Consider the following 16,505-nt stretch of genomic DNA (forward strand, 5'->3'; position numbering starts at 1 on the left):
TGTTGCTGGAAAAGCGCAGCAGGTCAGGCAGCATCAAAGGAGAAGGAGAATCGACGTTTCGGGCATAAGCTCTTCTTCAGGAATGAGGAGGGTGTGCCAAACTCTTAGCCTGCTTGGCACACCCTCCTCATTCCTGAAGAAGAGCTTATGCCCGAAACGTCGATTCTCCTTCTCCTTTGATGCTGCCTGACCTGCTGCGCTTTTCCAGCAACACATTTTTAAGCCCATATGTAATTAGTCCTTTGTATGGAACAAATGTATTTAGTCCTTTCATCCAACTAATTTAAAACAATTGTAAATGATTGATGCCTGAGCAGCGATTCCCACCTCTACACTCTATTTTCTGTTAACTCGCCAATCCTCTATCCATGCCCCCATGAGCTCTTAGTTTCTGCAATACTTTGATGTGGTACCATTAATGCCTTCTGGAAATCCAAGTTCAATCCATCCATCCATTTGCCTTTACCCTCTGAGTGCCTTATTTTATTGAAGAATTTCAATAGATTGGTTAAAATATTTGTGAAAAAGGACAGTTTGTTTAGGCTTTCCATCGTGTACTCATCAGGACAATTTGCACGAATACCAATTTAAGAGGAAAACCAACCTTTACATTGCATGAGAGAGGAGAATGTTGATGGATTGGCAAGTAAACCCAGAATGGCAAAAACATCAACATGGAAAACACACCTATTAATGCTGATTAACAGTTAACAGCTAGGCTTTGATAAAATTTTAAACCAAGCAAGTTGACTGTTTAGTCAACTAAGAAATGACAAATTAAAACAGTGTACTGTGTATGCATGTTCTTTCCATCTGTAAAGAACAGGGTCCTGTGAATATAAAGCCTCCGGCACATGTAAGTAAGCCACACAGCAGTCGAGACTGATAATTCAAAATTGGTTGTCAGTGTAACTCCTTACCCTTTCAGGATTATCCAGTAAATGTTATCCAGTTGCTGAATTGCATCTAAATGTTAGAAACATACTGGGAGTATTGCAAGCCCAGGCTGGCTGAGAATGATCAGTGCCTTGCTTGTTAAAAACAGCCAAACAAACATGCTGTTTGATACAACCCATCAGTCTTTGGGATGTACCAAATAACACACTAGCACTGAAATTCATACACCTCATTAATCATTTGTGTATTAGGCAAAAGGCCTTTTGGCACAATGCCAGCATTCTGCAGTTGACAAACATCACTCATGCTTCCACTGTGTAGTAGCTACATTTAAAAAACAATTATTAATTCATGGGATGTGGGCTTCACTGGTTGGGTAGCATTTTTTGTCCATTCCAAGTTGCCCTTGAAAAAGTTGTGGTGAGCTGCTGTCCTGAACTGTTGCTGTAGATACGCCCACAATGCAATTAAGCGGAGTGTTCCAGGATTTTGATCCAGGAACACAAATATATTTCCAAGTCCAAATGGTGAGTGGCTTGGAGGGGAACTTGCAGCTGGTGGTGTTCCTATGTACTTGCTTTCCTTATCCTTCAAGATGGAAGTGGTCATAGGTTTGGAAGGTACGGTCTAAAGAACTTCAGTGAATCTATGCAGTGAATCCTCTGGAAGATACACACTACTGCTACTGAATGTTGATGGTGAAAGGAATGGATGGAAAGGGAAAGTGGCTGCTTTGTCCTGGATAGTGACAGGCATCTTGAGTTTTGTTTGAGGCAAGTGAGACATATTCTATGACATGCCTGACTTATGCCTTGTAGATAGTGGATAGGCTTTATGGAGTTGGTGAGTTATTCGCTACAGTATCTCTTACTTTCTACTTGATCTTGTAGCTACAGTATTTATAGTGGCTAGTCCAATTCAGTTTCTGGTCAATGGTAACCCTTAGGATGTTGATAGTCAGCGATTCAGTATGGTAATGTCACTGAATGTTAAGAGACAATGATTAGATTCTCTTCAGAGGAATCAGAGCTTGGCATTTGTGTTGCATGAATATTACTTGCCACTTTTCAGCCCAAGCCTCGATGTTGCCCAGGTCTTGCTGCATTTGGGCATAGAGTACTTCAGTATCTGAGAAGTCACAAATGGTATTGGACACTATACAATCATTGAAAACATCCCCACTTCTGATCTTACCATGGAAGCAGATTATTGATGAAATTGTTCGGCTGAGGACACTACACTGAGAAACTCCTGAAGAGATATCCTGAGAACGGAGATGCCTAACATCCAAAAACTACAATTATCTTTGTCTGTGCCAGGTATGACTCCAACCTGCCAAGTGTTTTCCTCGATTCCCATCTTGCTCGAGCACCTTGATGCACACTTGGTCAAATATGGCCTTGCTGTTAAGGGCAGTCACTTTCTCCACCTCTTGAATTCAGCTCTTTTTTCCATGATTGAATCAAGGCTGTAATGAGGTTGGGAGATGAACGGGCCTGGTGGAACCCAAACTGGGTGATAGCCAGCAAGTTATTGCTAAGCAAGTGTTGCTTGATAGCACTGATGATTAAATTGTCCATTACTTTACTGACAATCAAGAGTAAAGTGATGGGCCGATAATTAGCCAGGTTGGATTTACCCTAGGCAAATTTCCACATTGTTGGGTAGATGTCAGTGTTGTAGCTGTACTGGAACATCTTGGCTAGGAGTGCTGCAGTTCTGGGGCACATCTTCAGTTATCGGAAATATTGTCAGGATATATAGCCTTTACAATATCTAGTGCTTACAGCTATTTCTTGATAACTTCAGGGTATCAAATTGGCTGAAGACTGTGATGCTGGGATCTCTAGAGAAGGCAGAGATGGATTGTTGCAAATGCTTCAGTCTTATCATTCTAACTGATATGTTGGCCTCCCCCTCATTGAAAATGGAGATTGTTTGTGGACCCTCCTCCATCATTGAGTTGTTTCATTGTTGACCACCATACAGAGCTTATAGCTGATCCACTGGTAGTGGAATCATTTAGGTCTGTCAATCAGTTGCTGTGTAAGCTGTTTAGCATGCAAGTAGTCCTGTTTAATACCTTTACCAGACTGACATTTCATTTTCAGTTATGCCTGCACTGTTCCTGGAACGTCCTCTTGCATTTTCCACTAAACCAGGTTTGATCGCTTGGCTTAACGGTATAGTGGAGGATATGCTGGACCATAATATTGTGTTGTATTATGATTCTGCTGTGGCTCATAACGCACAACATCTTATGTATGTCTAATCTTGAGTTGTTCGACCTATTCGAAGTCTATCCTATTTAGCACAGTGATACTGCCACACAACACAATATAATTTCAATGTGAAGGACAGGGCTTCATCTCCATCTTGGTGGTTGGAGTCAACATTGAGGACTCCCAGGGCAAGTCCATCCACCACTGCACTGCCACTTCTGCTGAGTGTGGCTAGCTGGTGGGACAGGACATACTCAGGGATAGTGATGGTCGTGTCTGGCACATTACCTGTATGGGATGGTTCAGTGAGTATGACTATATAAGGCTGTTGCATGACGATTCTGTGATACAGCTCTCGTAATTTTGGCACTAGCTCCTTGATGTTACGAAGGATGACTTTTCAGGTCAACAGGGTTGCGTTTGCCATTGTTGTTTCTGCTGCTAGATTGGTGCCAGGTAGTCTGTCCATTTAATTTCTTTTTTGAAACTTTCCAGCAATTGTTACACTCTACATCCCAATTTATGCCATCCTGTAGCCAAGTCTTTGTGATTCAGCTTCTGAAATATGTTCCACTATTCAGTTAGGTAATGGCTGATCTGTACTTCAACATTAGCCCTGTATCCTAACAAAAAGGTATTGATCTCAAGCTTGTCAGCTTTCTCAGGAGAAAATTCCAATATTCCTTCCCCTCTGTGACTTAGTGAAAAGTGCATTTTCGGAAATAATAAGTAATTTCATTCAGATAACAAAGATAACAAACAACAAATAGTAAATCTTACACTATAAGCTTTTGACTTTGAAGAACTGTGTGCTGCTGCAACATTTCAAAGTTGTACTTCTCATCAGTGGCATGCTGGTCCACAATGAACAGGTCTGAATCCACTTTAGTGATGATAAATCCCAAATTGAACTGACCAATAATTTCCATGCTGGCAAACATGTCTTTGCTGCAAACAGTACAAAACAAGATCACTAAATACAAGGCTAATGCAAAATATTTCAGAGAAGAAAATGTGCCATTACACCTATCACTAAATAAACTTCATGCAAGATAAAGCAGAGCTCCAATACCCAATAACAGATGGTTGGCGATAGGTCACAAATATCTACACCGTTTCTAAGAAAACAATTGCTAAAACATCAGATTTTACTTAAACTTTATATTGAAGAGATTAGACTAAATTAGATTAGATTCCCTACAGTGTGGAAACAGACCTGTCGGCCCAGCCAGTCCACACCGACCCTCTGAAGAGTAACCTATCCAGACCCAATTCCGTCTGCCTAATGCACCAACACGATGGGCAATTTAGTACAGCCAATTCACCTAACCTGCACATCTTTGGATTGTGGGAGGAAACCGGAGCACCCGGAGGAAACTCACACAGACACGGGGAGAATGTGCAAACTCCACACAGTCAGCCGAGGCTGGGATTGAACTTGGGACCCTGGTGCTGTGAGGCAGCAGTGCTAACCACTGAGCACAATATACTGTTAGTTTAAATTAGTCTAGCATAGAGTATTAGTAGCTAACACTCCTTTCTTCACCAACAATGTACTGCTTTATTTGCAGTGCTGCACATCAGATGTGATGTTAAACTGAAATCCCATTTGCTTTTCATGTGGTCTATAAAATTGATGATGAGATGGTGGAGTTTATCATGTACCAATGATTAATGAACAAAAGCACTTTCTTCATCATAGCTTGTTTAAAAGTAAGGTGCCACATCAAGATCATTGTAGAAAATTAAAGCTCACGGTGTAGGGAGTAGCATAGTGGCATGGCTAGAGGATTAGCTGACTAACAGGAAGCAGACTGTAGGTGTGAATGGGTCTTTTTTAGGTTGGCAAGATGTAACGAGTGGTATGCCATGGAGATCAGTTATGGGTTCAACTGTTCACAATGACCTGCTGAATTTTCTGGCAACACAAAGGTAGCTAGATAAGTAATTTGTGAACAGTACACAAGGAGGATACAAAAATAATTAGTTAATTAAGTGGGAAAATGGGAGTATTACATGGAAAAATGTGAAATTGCCCATTTTGGCAGGAAGAAGAAAGAACCATTTTCTAAATCTTGTGAGATTATAGAGCTCTGAGATATAAAGAGATCTGAGTGTTCTCACGCATTAAGCCACAAGATTAATATTAAGTTACCTTTTAATTTGAGTGAAACGGAGTACAAAAGTAGGGAGTTTATATTTCAAGCTATAAGGGTATTGACGAGTCATCATCTGGAAAGATGTCAATGTGTTGACAGGTTTACTAAACTAAAAATTTACACTGACCATTAATTGTGCACAGCAACATAATTAGAAATTGTGTTATAAAATAGATAATTGTAGTCATAACACTTAGAATGAGGGAAGGCCATTTGAACTCTCTTAACCTTGCTTTTTGTATAGTCTCCATACATATAAGCTCTTCTGGACATTGCTGGGATAAAGTTTATATACATATTATTTGATATTTACAATTAGTCTAGTAACGTTCAAGTGCAATAAAAAGCTGGTAATCATAATGATCCCACTGAACAGTGCATCAGGCTTGAAAGAAAGAATGGTTTACCATGCTCCTACCTCATTTAAATAATGTGGTCTTGAATTGTTTACTATTGTGCTTTAGGGAAGAAAATCGGCTGTCCTTACCTAGTCAGGTCTACGTATGATTCCAGATCTTTAGCAATATTGTTGACTCTTAACATGAAATAGCCTATTAAGCCATTGCGTTTTGTAATCAAGGCAGCAGTTCACCACCACCTTCGTAAAGGCAAATAGGAATGGGTAATAAATACTGGCCTTGATATTAAGCAACAGATTCGGTGAATGAATTTTAAAAAATGACAATTTAATTACCTTATCTCTTTTCTGAGTTCAGCCTCTGCTGCTTGATTGTCTCCAGGTCTAATTTGGGCTCGAAATCGCCTGCATCTCTGGGCCTCTTTTTGAAGTGCTTGCTGTTCATGGACTAACTTCATCCTTAAAGCAAGAAGGGCCATAGAGAAAGGGAGTATCGCAATCTTTTTATTCATTTCTACTGGTATATCAATCTCTGAAGTCTGAAATAATCCAGGTTCTGAAGGCAAGCTATCATCCAAACACGAGCCGCTAACCTTCATGCGTTTTTCACCCTGGATGACATAACCATGTGAACAAGAATCTGCCAATAGTCGGCTGCAATTTTCCGCTGAATCTGACTTCTCTGTTAGCTCACTAATGTTAGGCACCAAAACTTCACAGCCAATCATTTCAGTTTTCAGTTCTTTCTCCCCTTTCCCAGCTTCTGAAAACTTTTGGAGCATGTTCGACAAGCTAACAGCATTGTCAGAGCCACCAGTGGATTTCGACATAGCGTTAGTCTTTAGTGTGTTGTAATCACATTCTGATGGTTGTATAGTGCAACCTTTTGCAGAATCTGTACCACTTTCAGAGTCCATGGAGTTCTGCTCCATTTGTTTGGGATTTCCAGATACTGGCATGTGGTCAGTCCTACAATCAGGCTGAGGGCTACTCAGTTTACAACTGGTAAAAAAATTGTGCAGTTTTCTTTGCACTGGAAAGTCCTGTTGTTTATTAGACTTGGGCACACATAATGATGACCTGTGTAGGGAGTATGCTTCACGCAACCTGGCAACGCCCACATACTTCTCTTTATCTGAATACGATTGCGTGGGTGATTGCTGCTTAAGTGGAACAGATGACTTCGGACTGACAGCCATAGGAACTTTTTCAGAGATTCCTAAAACAGGGAACACAACTTCATATTTAAAAATAAAAAATGATCTATTACAATATTGCACGAAATGCACTGTTATAGAAGTTTTAAAAATGCTTTCCTGTGTTATTAGTGTTACTAATCTGGTTGTATTTGTTGCCCCTTCTTCATTAGCCAGGACATTAAAAGCCAGCACAAGCTGGAACTGCAGTCATTCTTGAACCAAAGTAAGTGGGATGGGTTAGGGTGGGGTGGGTGACTGCAGCTTTACTTCCCTGAAGGACATTGATTTTGTTTTCAAAATGTAGTTCATTAATGTTCTGGCAACGTTTTGCGATGATTTTTCTGGTGTCAGCTCACTAATATTCAGATTGACAGAATTCTATTTCACAACTTGCCATCATGGGATATGAACTCGTGACCTTTGGGTTCTGAATTTAGTGCCAAAGGCACAGTGCTACAACTGAAAGAAATTTTACGTTAAGATTTTTGTTTGATGAGAAGCCAGACTAAATCTTGTTTAGCAATTGAAGTGCTGCAGAATTATTTACAAGTCTGAATTAGTGTTTTGGTTTTACAGATATTTGTGAATATAGCCATAATTTGTGTATGCCAGAGATGTGTGAGTAGCATTGTCTTTGAAATAATTCAACTCCAATTAGGAGCAATTTGAAACACTCAAAATGACAGTGCCTTCACCAAGTGGAATGTATACTTTCAAATATTGCATCATTCCATTTCTAATTCTCAAAGTACTCACTACACAACCAAAAAAAAACTTTAAACCATTCATTTTAGATCTCATAAGCCTAAAAATGATGACTTTTGATTTTATTGAATAAATACTTATCAACTTCCTACACCACTCCTGAGTCACACAACTTTGAGCTGTTAATCATAAGGAAATAATGCAGGCATTCTCTTCATTGTCGCTAGATCCAAATTCTGGGAGTCTCCCTCTATAAGCACTGTGGCAGTATTATCACCACAGGAAGTACCATAGTTCAAGAAGGTGGTTCACCAAAATCTTCTTGTAGGCAATTAGAGGCATGCAATAACAACACAAATGTACAAAGAGAACTGCAACAGAGGATTTCAATATAAACATTTCAAGTGACTTTTTGCTACTCCGATAAACAAGTTTTCATAGGGGTTTTTTTTATAATTTATATCAGAATGATCTGCTTGAAGTACAGTTCACATTTAGCCACATCTTAATTTACAATGTAATGCAACTCTTACCTATATTAATCTACAGTATACACAATCAAACATCATTAAATATCTATACTATAGGTATTTCATTTAAATAGACTTTAATAGAAGATTTGTTTCTACTATAAGTTTTTTGATCCATAATATTCTGCACACTGGAACTAAAAGACAGCAATTATAGAATATTTTAGGTTCAGGTTTCGCACACATCAATACTTTTCTATTGAGAAGGATGGACATCGTGATGTTCTTTACCTGGCTTCTGTGGAAACTTCTCATTAACTTCGAGCTTGTTAACATTAGAATCATATATCTGAATAAGGGATGTCTTCAGGATTGCAAGAAGCAGCTTTTCCTCCTGAAGAAGAATTTGTCTTTTGTCTGGTGTAACATTGAGGTCAACAGACTCTAAAAATGGCAAAGCACATCTAGTAAATGAAGATAGCTGCAATTATTAGGAAGGTACATCATATCTTGGCTGCATAAATCATCAGAATAGAAGTCCATTACTATAATCAATGCACAATTTCCTCTTTTTCTCATTTTAAATAAACTATTTAGTGCATTAGCTAATAATGTTTTCCAGTTTAGTTATTCACAAATACAATAGCTGAAACATATATCTGACTCTAACTTACCAGAATTAACACAGATATTAAGGGCAACAAATGGATACTGATGCTTGTTGTACATGTGATAGACTTCATTTACAAGTTTGGAAACCTAAAGATAACGTTAAATCATTTTAGTCATCAAAGAAACAAACACAATGTTAAATAAATATATCTACCAAGTCATAGAATCATAGAGCATGACAGCATGGAAAAGGCCCTTTGGCTCATTGAGTCTGTGCTGGTCAAAAACAACTAATTAACTATTTTAATCCTATTTTCCAGCACTTTGCCCACAGCCTAGTATGTCTAGGCATTGCAAGTGCACATCTAAATACTTCTTAAATGGATTTCTGCCCCAACACCCTTACAGATAGCAAGTTATAGATTCCCACCATCTTCTGAGTGAAAATACTTTTCCTCACACTCCATTTAAACTTCCTGCCCCTTACCTTAAATCTATGCCCCCCGGTCACTGATCCCTTCACCCAAGAGAAAAAGATTCTTCCCGACTACCATGTCTGTCTCCCTCATAATTTTGTACATCTTAATTACGTCCCTCTCATTCTGCTCGAAGGAAAATACCCCAGTCTATCCAATTTCTCTTCATAACTAAGACTGTCCAGCCAGGCAACATTCTGGTAAATCTCCTTGGCACCCTCTCCCATGCAATCACATTCCTCCTATAATGTGGATTCCAGAATTATACACAATACTCTAGCTGTGGCAAAGCAATGTTCTATACAGTTCCAGCCTAATCTGCCTGCTCAAACGCTATGTCTCAGCCAATAAAGGTAAGTATCCAAATGCTTCTTAACCACTTTATCTACCTTTAGTGAGATCTTATTTTACTTCTCCATTCTTTCCAATTTGTCAATTATTTCATATTTTAGGATCCCTCAAGACCAGTAATCATTTTTAGATGATGTTACACAGCAAGTTAGTATGCACTTTGCCAAGAGAAACATGATAATGTGTGGAATGACAACCATGAGTTTGTCCATTTACTTCCTACAAAAAGGTTTATCGGCTTTCAAAGATCCCAGAAAAGTCACAAATTGAGCGCTAGAAAACATCAACATGATCACAGACCAACCACAAAGAACCACTGTCACAAGTGAGATCAGAACCTAATAAAGAATCAAAAGCACAAACTGTGATCGGGGACTGAATGCATTGATGGATCACTATGTTATGAAAAATATATGTTAACTATAACTCCACAATCACAAAACTAGGTTGTCAGGCCACCCAAAGTCATTGGAATCAAAAAGCGTGGTGTTGAGAAAGCACAGCTGGTCAGGCAGCATCTGAGGAGCTCTTCATCAGGAATGGAAAGGGAGGGGGCTGCCCAAGGGCGCTGAGATAAATGGGAAGGATGTGGGGTTGAGGGGAAGGTAGTTCAAAACTCGCTGGGTAGTTGAAGGTGTGGGGGTGAGGTGAAAGGTCAGAGAGGAGGGTGGAGCGGATAGGTGGGAATGGAGGTGGACAGGCAGGACAGTTCAACAGGCCAGTGCCGAGTTAGGAGGTTGGATCTGGGATAAGGTGAGGGCAGGGGAGATGAGGTAACTGGTGAAATCAACATTGATCCCATGTGGTTGGAGGGTCCCAAAGTGGAAGATGAGACGTTCTTCCTCCAGGCGTCAGATGGCTCGGGTTTGGTGGTGGAGGAGGCCAGGACTTGCATGTTCTTAGTGGAATGGGAGGGGGAGTGAAGTGTTCTGCCACAGGGTGGTGGGGTTGTTTAGTGCATGTGTTCCAGAGCTATTCAACGAAATCTCAATCAATTGGGATAGTATGCATGCCAACAGAGTTGTCAATAGTTGCTATAATTTGATTTTTCACAGTTTGCACTGCTATTGCTCTTTACCTTCAATGGGTCACATGGTCGCTGATTGATAAAGAAAAACTGTCGATCAGTTGAACTTCTCCCAACACCATGATCACTACGAGACACGAACCCTGTGATTCTTCAGTGTACCGCAGAAAGGAAAGTTACTGTTATTGTACATAAAATATTATTCGTTAGTATGAACTGTCAGGTCAGCAGAATAGCTGTGTCCCTTTACAGTACTCCCTCTTGGCAGTTGTTGCTTGTATTGTTATCCTTACCCAGGAAAGGATATTCTAGCCACTTAGGGATGCAATGAATGTTCACCAGTCTGATGCCTGGGATTGTGGGATTCTTCTTGAGAACAGATTGTGGGGATTGAATTTGTATTCTTTAGAGTTTGATGAATGAAAGATGGTCTAATTGAAATAATCAAAAATCTTACATGGCTCAACTAAATAGGGAGGATACTACTTCTAGTTGGAGGAGTCCAGAACCAGGAGACACAGTCTCAGAATAAGCGATCGGTTATGTGGAAATGAAAGGAGAAGGGATTTATTTGTTCGAAGTGGTGTATCTTTGGAATTCTGGACCCCAGGGGCTATGTTCGCTCAGTTATTGATTATGTTCAACATAGAAATCAATAGATAGTTAGACATTAAAACATCCAGTAATATGACAAACATACTGGCATTTTTTGAGAATGTAACAAGTAGAGAATGGTTGGAGGAACCAGTGATGTGGTCTACTTGGATTTCTAAAAACATTCAATAAAGATCTTACATAAGAGATTAGCATCTAAAATTAAAGCACATTGAGGCAGTGAACTAACATAGAGCATTTGCTGGCAGATAGGAAACAAAGAGTAGAAATAAACTGGTCATTTTCTGAGTTGCAGTCAGTGAACAAGTGAGGTACTACAGGTATCATTTTTTGGAGCCCCAGCTATTCACAAATTATATTAGCAATTTCAATGGGGGAGTCAAATATAATATCTCCAAGTTTGAAGAAATATAAAGCTGGGTGAGAGATTGAACTGTGAGGTGGATGCTGATGCTTTAGTGTGATTTAGATAAGTTGAGTGAGAGAGTAAATGCATGGCATATTAAATATAAGGTGGATAAATGTGAGGTTATCCATTTTAGTAGCAAAAATAGGAAGGCGGATTATTAGTGGAAAGATGGGGAAGAGGAAAGTGCACTGAGATCTGAGCATCTTTGAACCTTATTCACTGAAAGTATGCATATAGGAGCAGCTGGTGATGAAAGTGGCAAATGGTATGTTGGCCTTCATAGCAAGAGGGTTGAGCATAGGAGCAAGAGGGTTGAGCATAGGAACAAGATGTGCTGTGCAAAACCTGCGTCCACACCACTCCCCTCACCTCTGTCCAAGGCCCAAGGGATCCTTCCACATCTATCAGAAATTTACCTGTACTGAGTTTTGAGAAGATTTGTAGCTCAGGTTGAGGTTCTGGATGTAGGTTTGCTCGCTGAGCTGGAAGGTTCATTTTCAGACATTTCATCACCATACTAAGTAACTTCTTCAGTAAGCCTCCGAATGAAGCACTGGTGGTGTAGCCAACTTTCTATTTGTATGTTTGAGTTGCCTGGGCTTGGTGACATCATTTCCTGTGGTGACATCATTTATGGTGATGCCATTTCCTGTATCCAAAATTCACAAACCAGGAGTCCCTCCCCCCCAGACCCATAGTCTCGCTACCTGGAACACCAACTTTCAGATTGGCCAAGGAGCTATACTAAAGACTAAAACACTTAGTAGAAGACTCACGGCACTCCATCCACTCCACCCAAGAATTCCTGAAGACCATCAAAAACACCAAGATAGAAGAGGATGAAATAATGGTTACAAGTCCTGTCCACATCCATCAACATCAACCTGGCCAAGGAAACACTGACTACATTATTAGAAGAACCAAAGACACATACACCAAACACCACCAAATTCATCAGCAAGAACAGTATCGTCAAGCTAATGGACCTATGCCTTACCACCCACTTCACCTTCAACAACAAAACCTACAGATAAAGCAACACCCATGGGATCTCCAATATCAGGGTTCTTAGCAGAGGCAGTAATGCAGAGACTTGGACAAACAGGTCTGCCAACCATCCAACTCAAACTTAGTGTCCGCTACATGGATAACACCTTTGTCATCACTAAACAAAACAAATTAGAGGAGACCTTCAAGATCATCAATAATACCCTTACTGGCATAAGATTCACTAAAGAGGAGGAAAACAACAACAAACTGCCATTCCCAGCTGTCACAGTAGAGCGAACAGCCAATGGAGGACTTCAAACCAGCGTCTACAGAAAAACAACACATACGGACTAAATATTGAACTACAGAAGCAATCACCCCAACATCCACAAAAAAAGCTGCATTAGAACATTATTTCACCACACACTGCTGCACAAAGGAACTACGCAGAGCAGAGGAAAATCACCTATGCAGTGAATTCAAAAAGAACGGGTACCCAATGAACACAGTCCACGATTTCTGAGCAAAAACCCAAACAAGCAAAACATGACCAGAAACCCTAGCCACTCTCCCCTACATCAAAGACATCTCGGAAATGACTGCCAGACTACTCAGACCCCTTGGCATCATGGTAGCCCATAAACCCACCAACACACTATAACAGCAGCTAATTAACTTGAAAAATCCTATGCAGACAACAAGCAAAACTAATGTCATTTACAAAATACCTTGCAAGAACTGTAACAAACACTACATTGGACAAATAAGCATAAAACTAGCCACCAGGATATATGAACATCTACTAGCCACAAAACAACATGACCCACTCTCACTAGTATCCTTACATACAGATGAGGAAGGACACCACTTTGACTGGGACAACACATCCATCCTTGGACATGCCAAACAGAGACACGCACGAGAATTCCTAGAAGCATGGCATTCCAACCGGACCTCTATCAACAAACACATTGACTTGGATCCCATTTACCACACCCTCAGAAGAAGAACAGGAAATGACATCACCATAGAAAATGATGTCACCACAAGAAATGAGACCACCAACCCCAGGAAATTCAAACATATAATTAGAAGGCGAGCTACATCACCAGTGCTGCTTTCAGAGGCTTATTGAAGTTGTTACCTAGTATGGTGATGAAATGTCTGAAAACGAACTTTCCAGCCCAGCGAGCAAACCTACATCCATTTACCCGTACCTCTATCAATGTCATCTGCTGCATCCATTGCACCCGGTGTGGTCTCCTCTACATCGGGGAGACAGGATGCCTTCTAGCGGATCCTTTCAAAGAACATCTCTGGGACACCCGCACCCACCAACCCCACCGCCCCATGGCTGAACACTTCAATTCCCCCTCCCACTCCGTCAAGGACATGCAGGTCCTGGGCCTCCTCCGCCAAACAATTACTACCCGATGCCTGGAGGAGGAATGCCTCATATTCCTCCTTGGAACCCTGCAACAACATGGGATAAATGTGGATTTCAACAACTTCCTCATTGCCCCTCCCCCCACATTATTCCAGTCCCAAGTCTCCAACTCGGCATCACCCTCCAGACCTGTCCATCATTCCACTTTCTGACCTATCACCCTCTCCCTCACTTTCATCCACCTATCGTTTTCCCAGCTACCTTTCCCCAACCCCACCCCCTCCAATTCATCTCTGAGCCCCATCCCACAAGCCTGATTCCTGATGAAGGGCTTATGCCTGAAACATCGATTCTCCTGATCCTTGGATGCTGCCTGATCTGCTGTGCTTTTCCAGCACTACACTCTCGACTCTGATCTCCAGCATCTGCAGTACTCACTTTCTCCCGGTGTTGTCACAATTAAATCTATAATATAACTCCATTTATTAACAATTAATCATAACTGACCTGTAGAGCTTTACAGGAATGTCAGTAGAATTAATTCCATAATCTTCACAAATTGCCTCACTTGGGCTTTGTTGAACAAAAGGAATAACATTCTGTAACTGGAAAGCACAGAAAACAAATGCTACATTAAATCATTTGGAACAGAAAAGTATAATTTGTCTCATTATACTTCTTTGAAAGTACGAACCAGTCAGACCTATATTCCTACTTTTCATTTATTTAATTGCCTTTGAAAGTTGTTAACAAATTTGCTTCCACTGTCCTTTTAAATAGGACATTCCAGATTACCACAATGCACTTCTCTATTTTAATCCTGGGTACATAGCAATGCCTAAAAAGCTATTAATGTGACAAGAAGCTCTGACATTTTTAATATATGTAAATAATCGCATGGGTGGTAACATTTGGCTTTCACAACAGTAAATTACTAGTAGAAGTATAAAATTACTAACTGTAAAATTTCATTCCAACTTATTTATTTTTATAATATATTTTTATTAAGAAAAAATAGATTTTTAAATATTACAAATACAAAACAATGCAATTCAAGTCAGTACAAAAATAGTACAAAACTAAACCCAAATAAAAAAAAACAATTCCCCAACCCACCCTCCTGTACAAATGTATAAACATATATAGAGAAATATAAAATTAAAAAAAAAACAAAACTAGCTATTTAACTAAGTAAATAAATACCTAACAACAAACAAACAAAACAGTCATACATTCACAGTTCCTCCTCCCTGCATTTTGGACTCATGAAACACAATCATTACAGCTATATAAAAGCCCTTGTTAGTGTGGCAGATAAATCTGTGTCCAGGTATATCAAAAAGGGTTGCCATGTCTTGTAAAAATTCTTAGTTTTGTGTTGTACCATATTTGTGAGAAAATCCAGGGGAATATACTCCATAACAATCTTCTGCCAACCCGACAGGCCTGGGGGGTTTTCGGATATCCAAACTAGCAAGATATTCTTCCTTGCACAGAACGTAAGAATATTGAAAAGTTTTTTCTTATGCGCGTCTGCAGGAAATACAATGGGTTGGCCCAAAAGGAGAGAAATAGGGTCCTTCTCCACCCCTACACCTATAATCCTCTCCATTGCACCCCCCATAGCACTCCAATATGTTTGAAGCCTTTCACAAGACCAAAGACAATGGGTAAGAGTGCCCATGCAGACCTTGCACTTGGGACATGCTGAAGATACCCCTGGTTTAAATTTTGACAAACGGTCTGGGGCTAAGTGGACCCTGTGGAGAGTCTTCAACTGTAAAGCAGGGGTCCTATTGCAAATTGATATCTACCTTGCATTCTCGCAAATATCCTCCCATGCCTCTGAAGAAACTTCAACACCCAGCTCTCTTTCCCACATCTTGCAGAGTCGATCAGACTCATCTGAGGTGGCATCCCCCAATTGGCAATATAAAGTACTGACAGAGAGTGTACTCTTAGCCCTTAGTATCCCTCCTTCTATGTCAGATTTGTAGGGATCAGTCAAAAGTGTGGCCTTTTTTTGAATAAAATCCCCAACTTGAAAAAAACGAAAGAGGTCTCTATTAGGTAACTCGTACTTCCATACTAACTGATCGAAGGACATCGTTACATCTCCCTCAAATAATTTGTGGGCGGCAAGATGGCACAGTGGTTAGCACTGCTGCCTCACAGTGCCAGAGACCCGGGTTCAATTCCCACCTCAGGCGACTGACTGTGTGGAATTTGCACATTCTCTCATTCTCCCACACTCCAAAAATGTGCAGGTTAGGTGAATTGGCCATGCTAAATTGCCCGTAGTGTTAGGTGCAGGGGTAAATGTAGGGGAATGGGTCTGGGTGGGTCCGCTTCAGCGGGTCGGTGTGAACTTGTTGGGCCGAAGGGCGTGTTTCCACACTGTAAGTAATCTAAATCTAAGTAAATCACCCATGCAAGATATACCCCGAGCTGCCCAACATTTAAATCCTGAATCTATCATAACCGGTTGAAAACCCGGCATACCCACCAAAGGTGTAAACAAAGATGTTTTGCCAATATTACCTTCCCTCTGCCAAATTGCCCTCCATGCTTTAACAGTATTGATGACTATTGGGTTATGGCAATATTCCCTAACTATCCTCACCTTGT

General features: G+C 40.4%; 1 protein-coding gene across 3 annotated transcripts in view; it reads right to left on the reverse strand.

Moving 5' to 3' along the window:
* Positions 1 to 16,505, reverse strand: part of pms2 (PMS1 homolog 2, mismatch repair system component) — a 37,399-nt gene that overhangs the window by 5,787 nt on the left and 15,107 nt on the right. For 2 of the 3 annotated variants that reach the window (XM_043711374.1, XM_043711373.1), the window contains 6 exons: positions 14,385 to 14,482; positions 10,528 to 10,627; positions 8,685 to 8,769; positions 8,302 to 8,454; positions 5,973 to 6,855; positions 3,900 to 4,067 (listed from right to left, as the gene is read on the reverse strand). In XM_043711374.1, coding sequence (XP_043567309.1) covers positions 3,900 to 4,067; positions 5,973 to 6,855; positions 8,302 to 8,454; positions 8,685 to 8,769; positions 10,528 to 10,627; positions 14,385 to 14,482 — 1,487 coding nt within the window. The remainder of the gene's footprint in view (positions 1 to 3,899; positions 4,068 to 5,972; positions 6,856 to 8,301; positions 8,455 to 8,684; positions 8,770 to 10,527; positions 10,628 to 14,384; positions 14,483 to 16,505) is intronic. The other variant, XM_043711375.1, reaches the window with a different exon arrangement.

Source organism: Chiloscyllium plagiosum, chromosome 21 (assembly GCF_004010195.1).
Source record: "Chiloscyllium plagiosum isolate BGI_BamShark_2017 chromosome 21, ASM401019v2, whole genome shotgun sequence".
Classification (NCBI taxonomy): Eukaryota; Metazoa; Chordata; class Chondrichthyes; order Orectolobiformes; family Hemiscylliidae; genus Chiloscyllium; species Chiloscyllium plagiosum.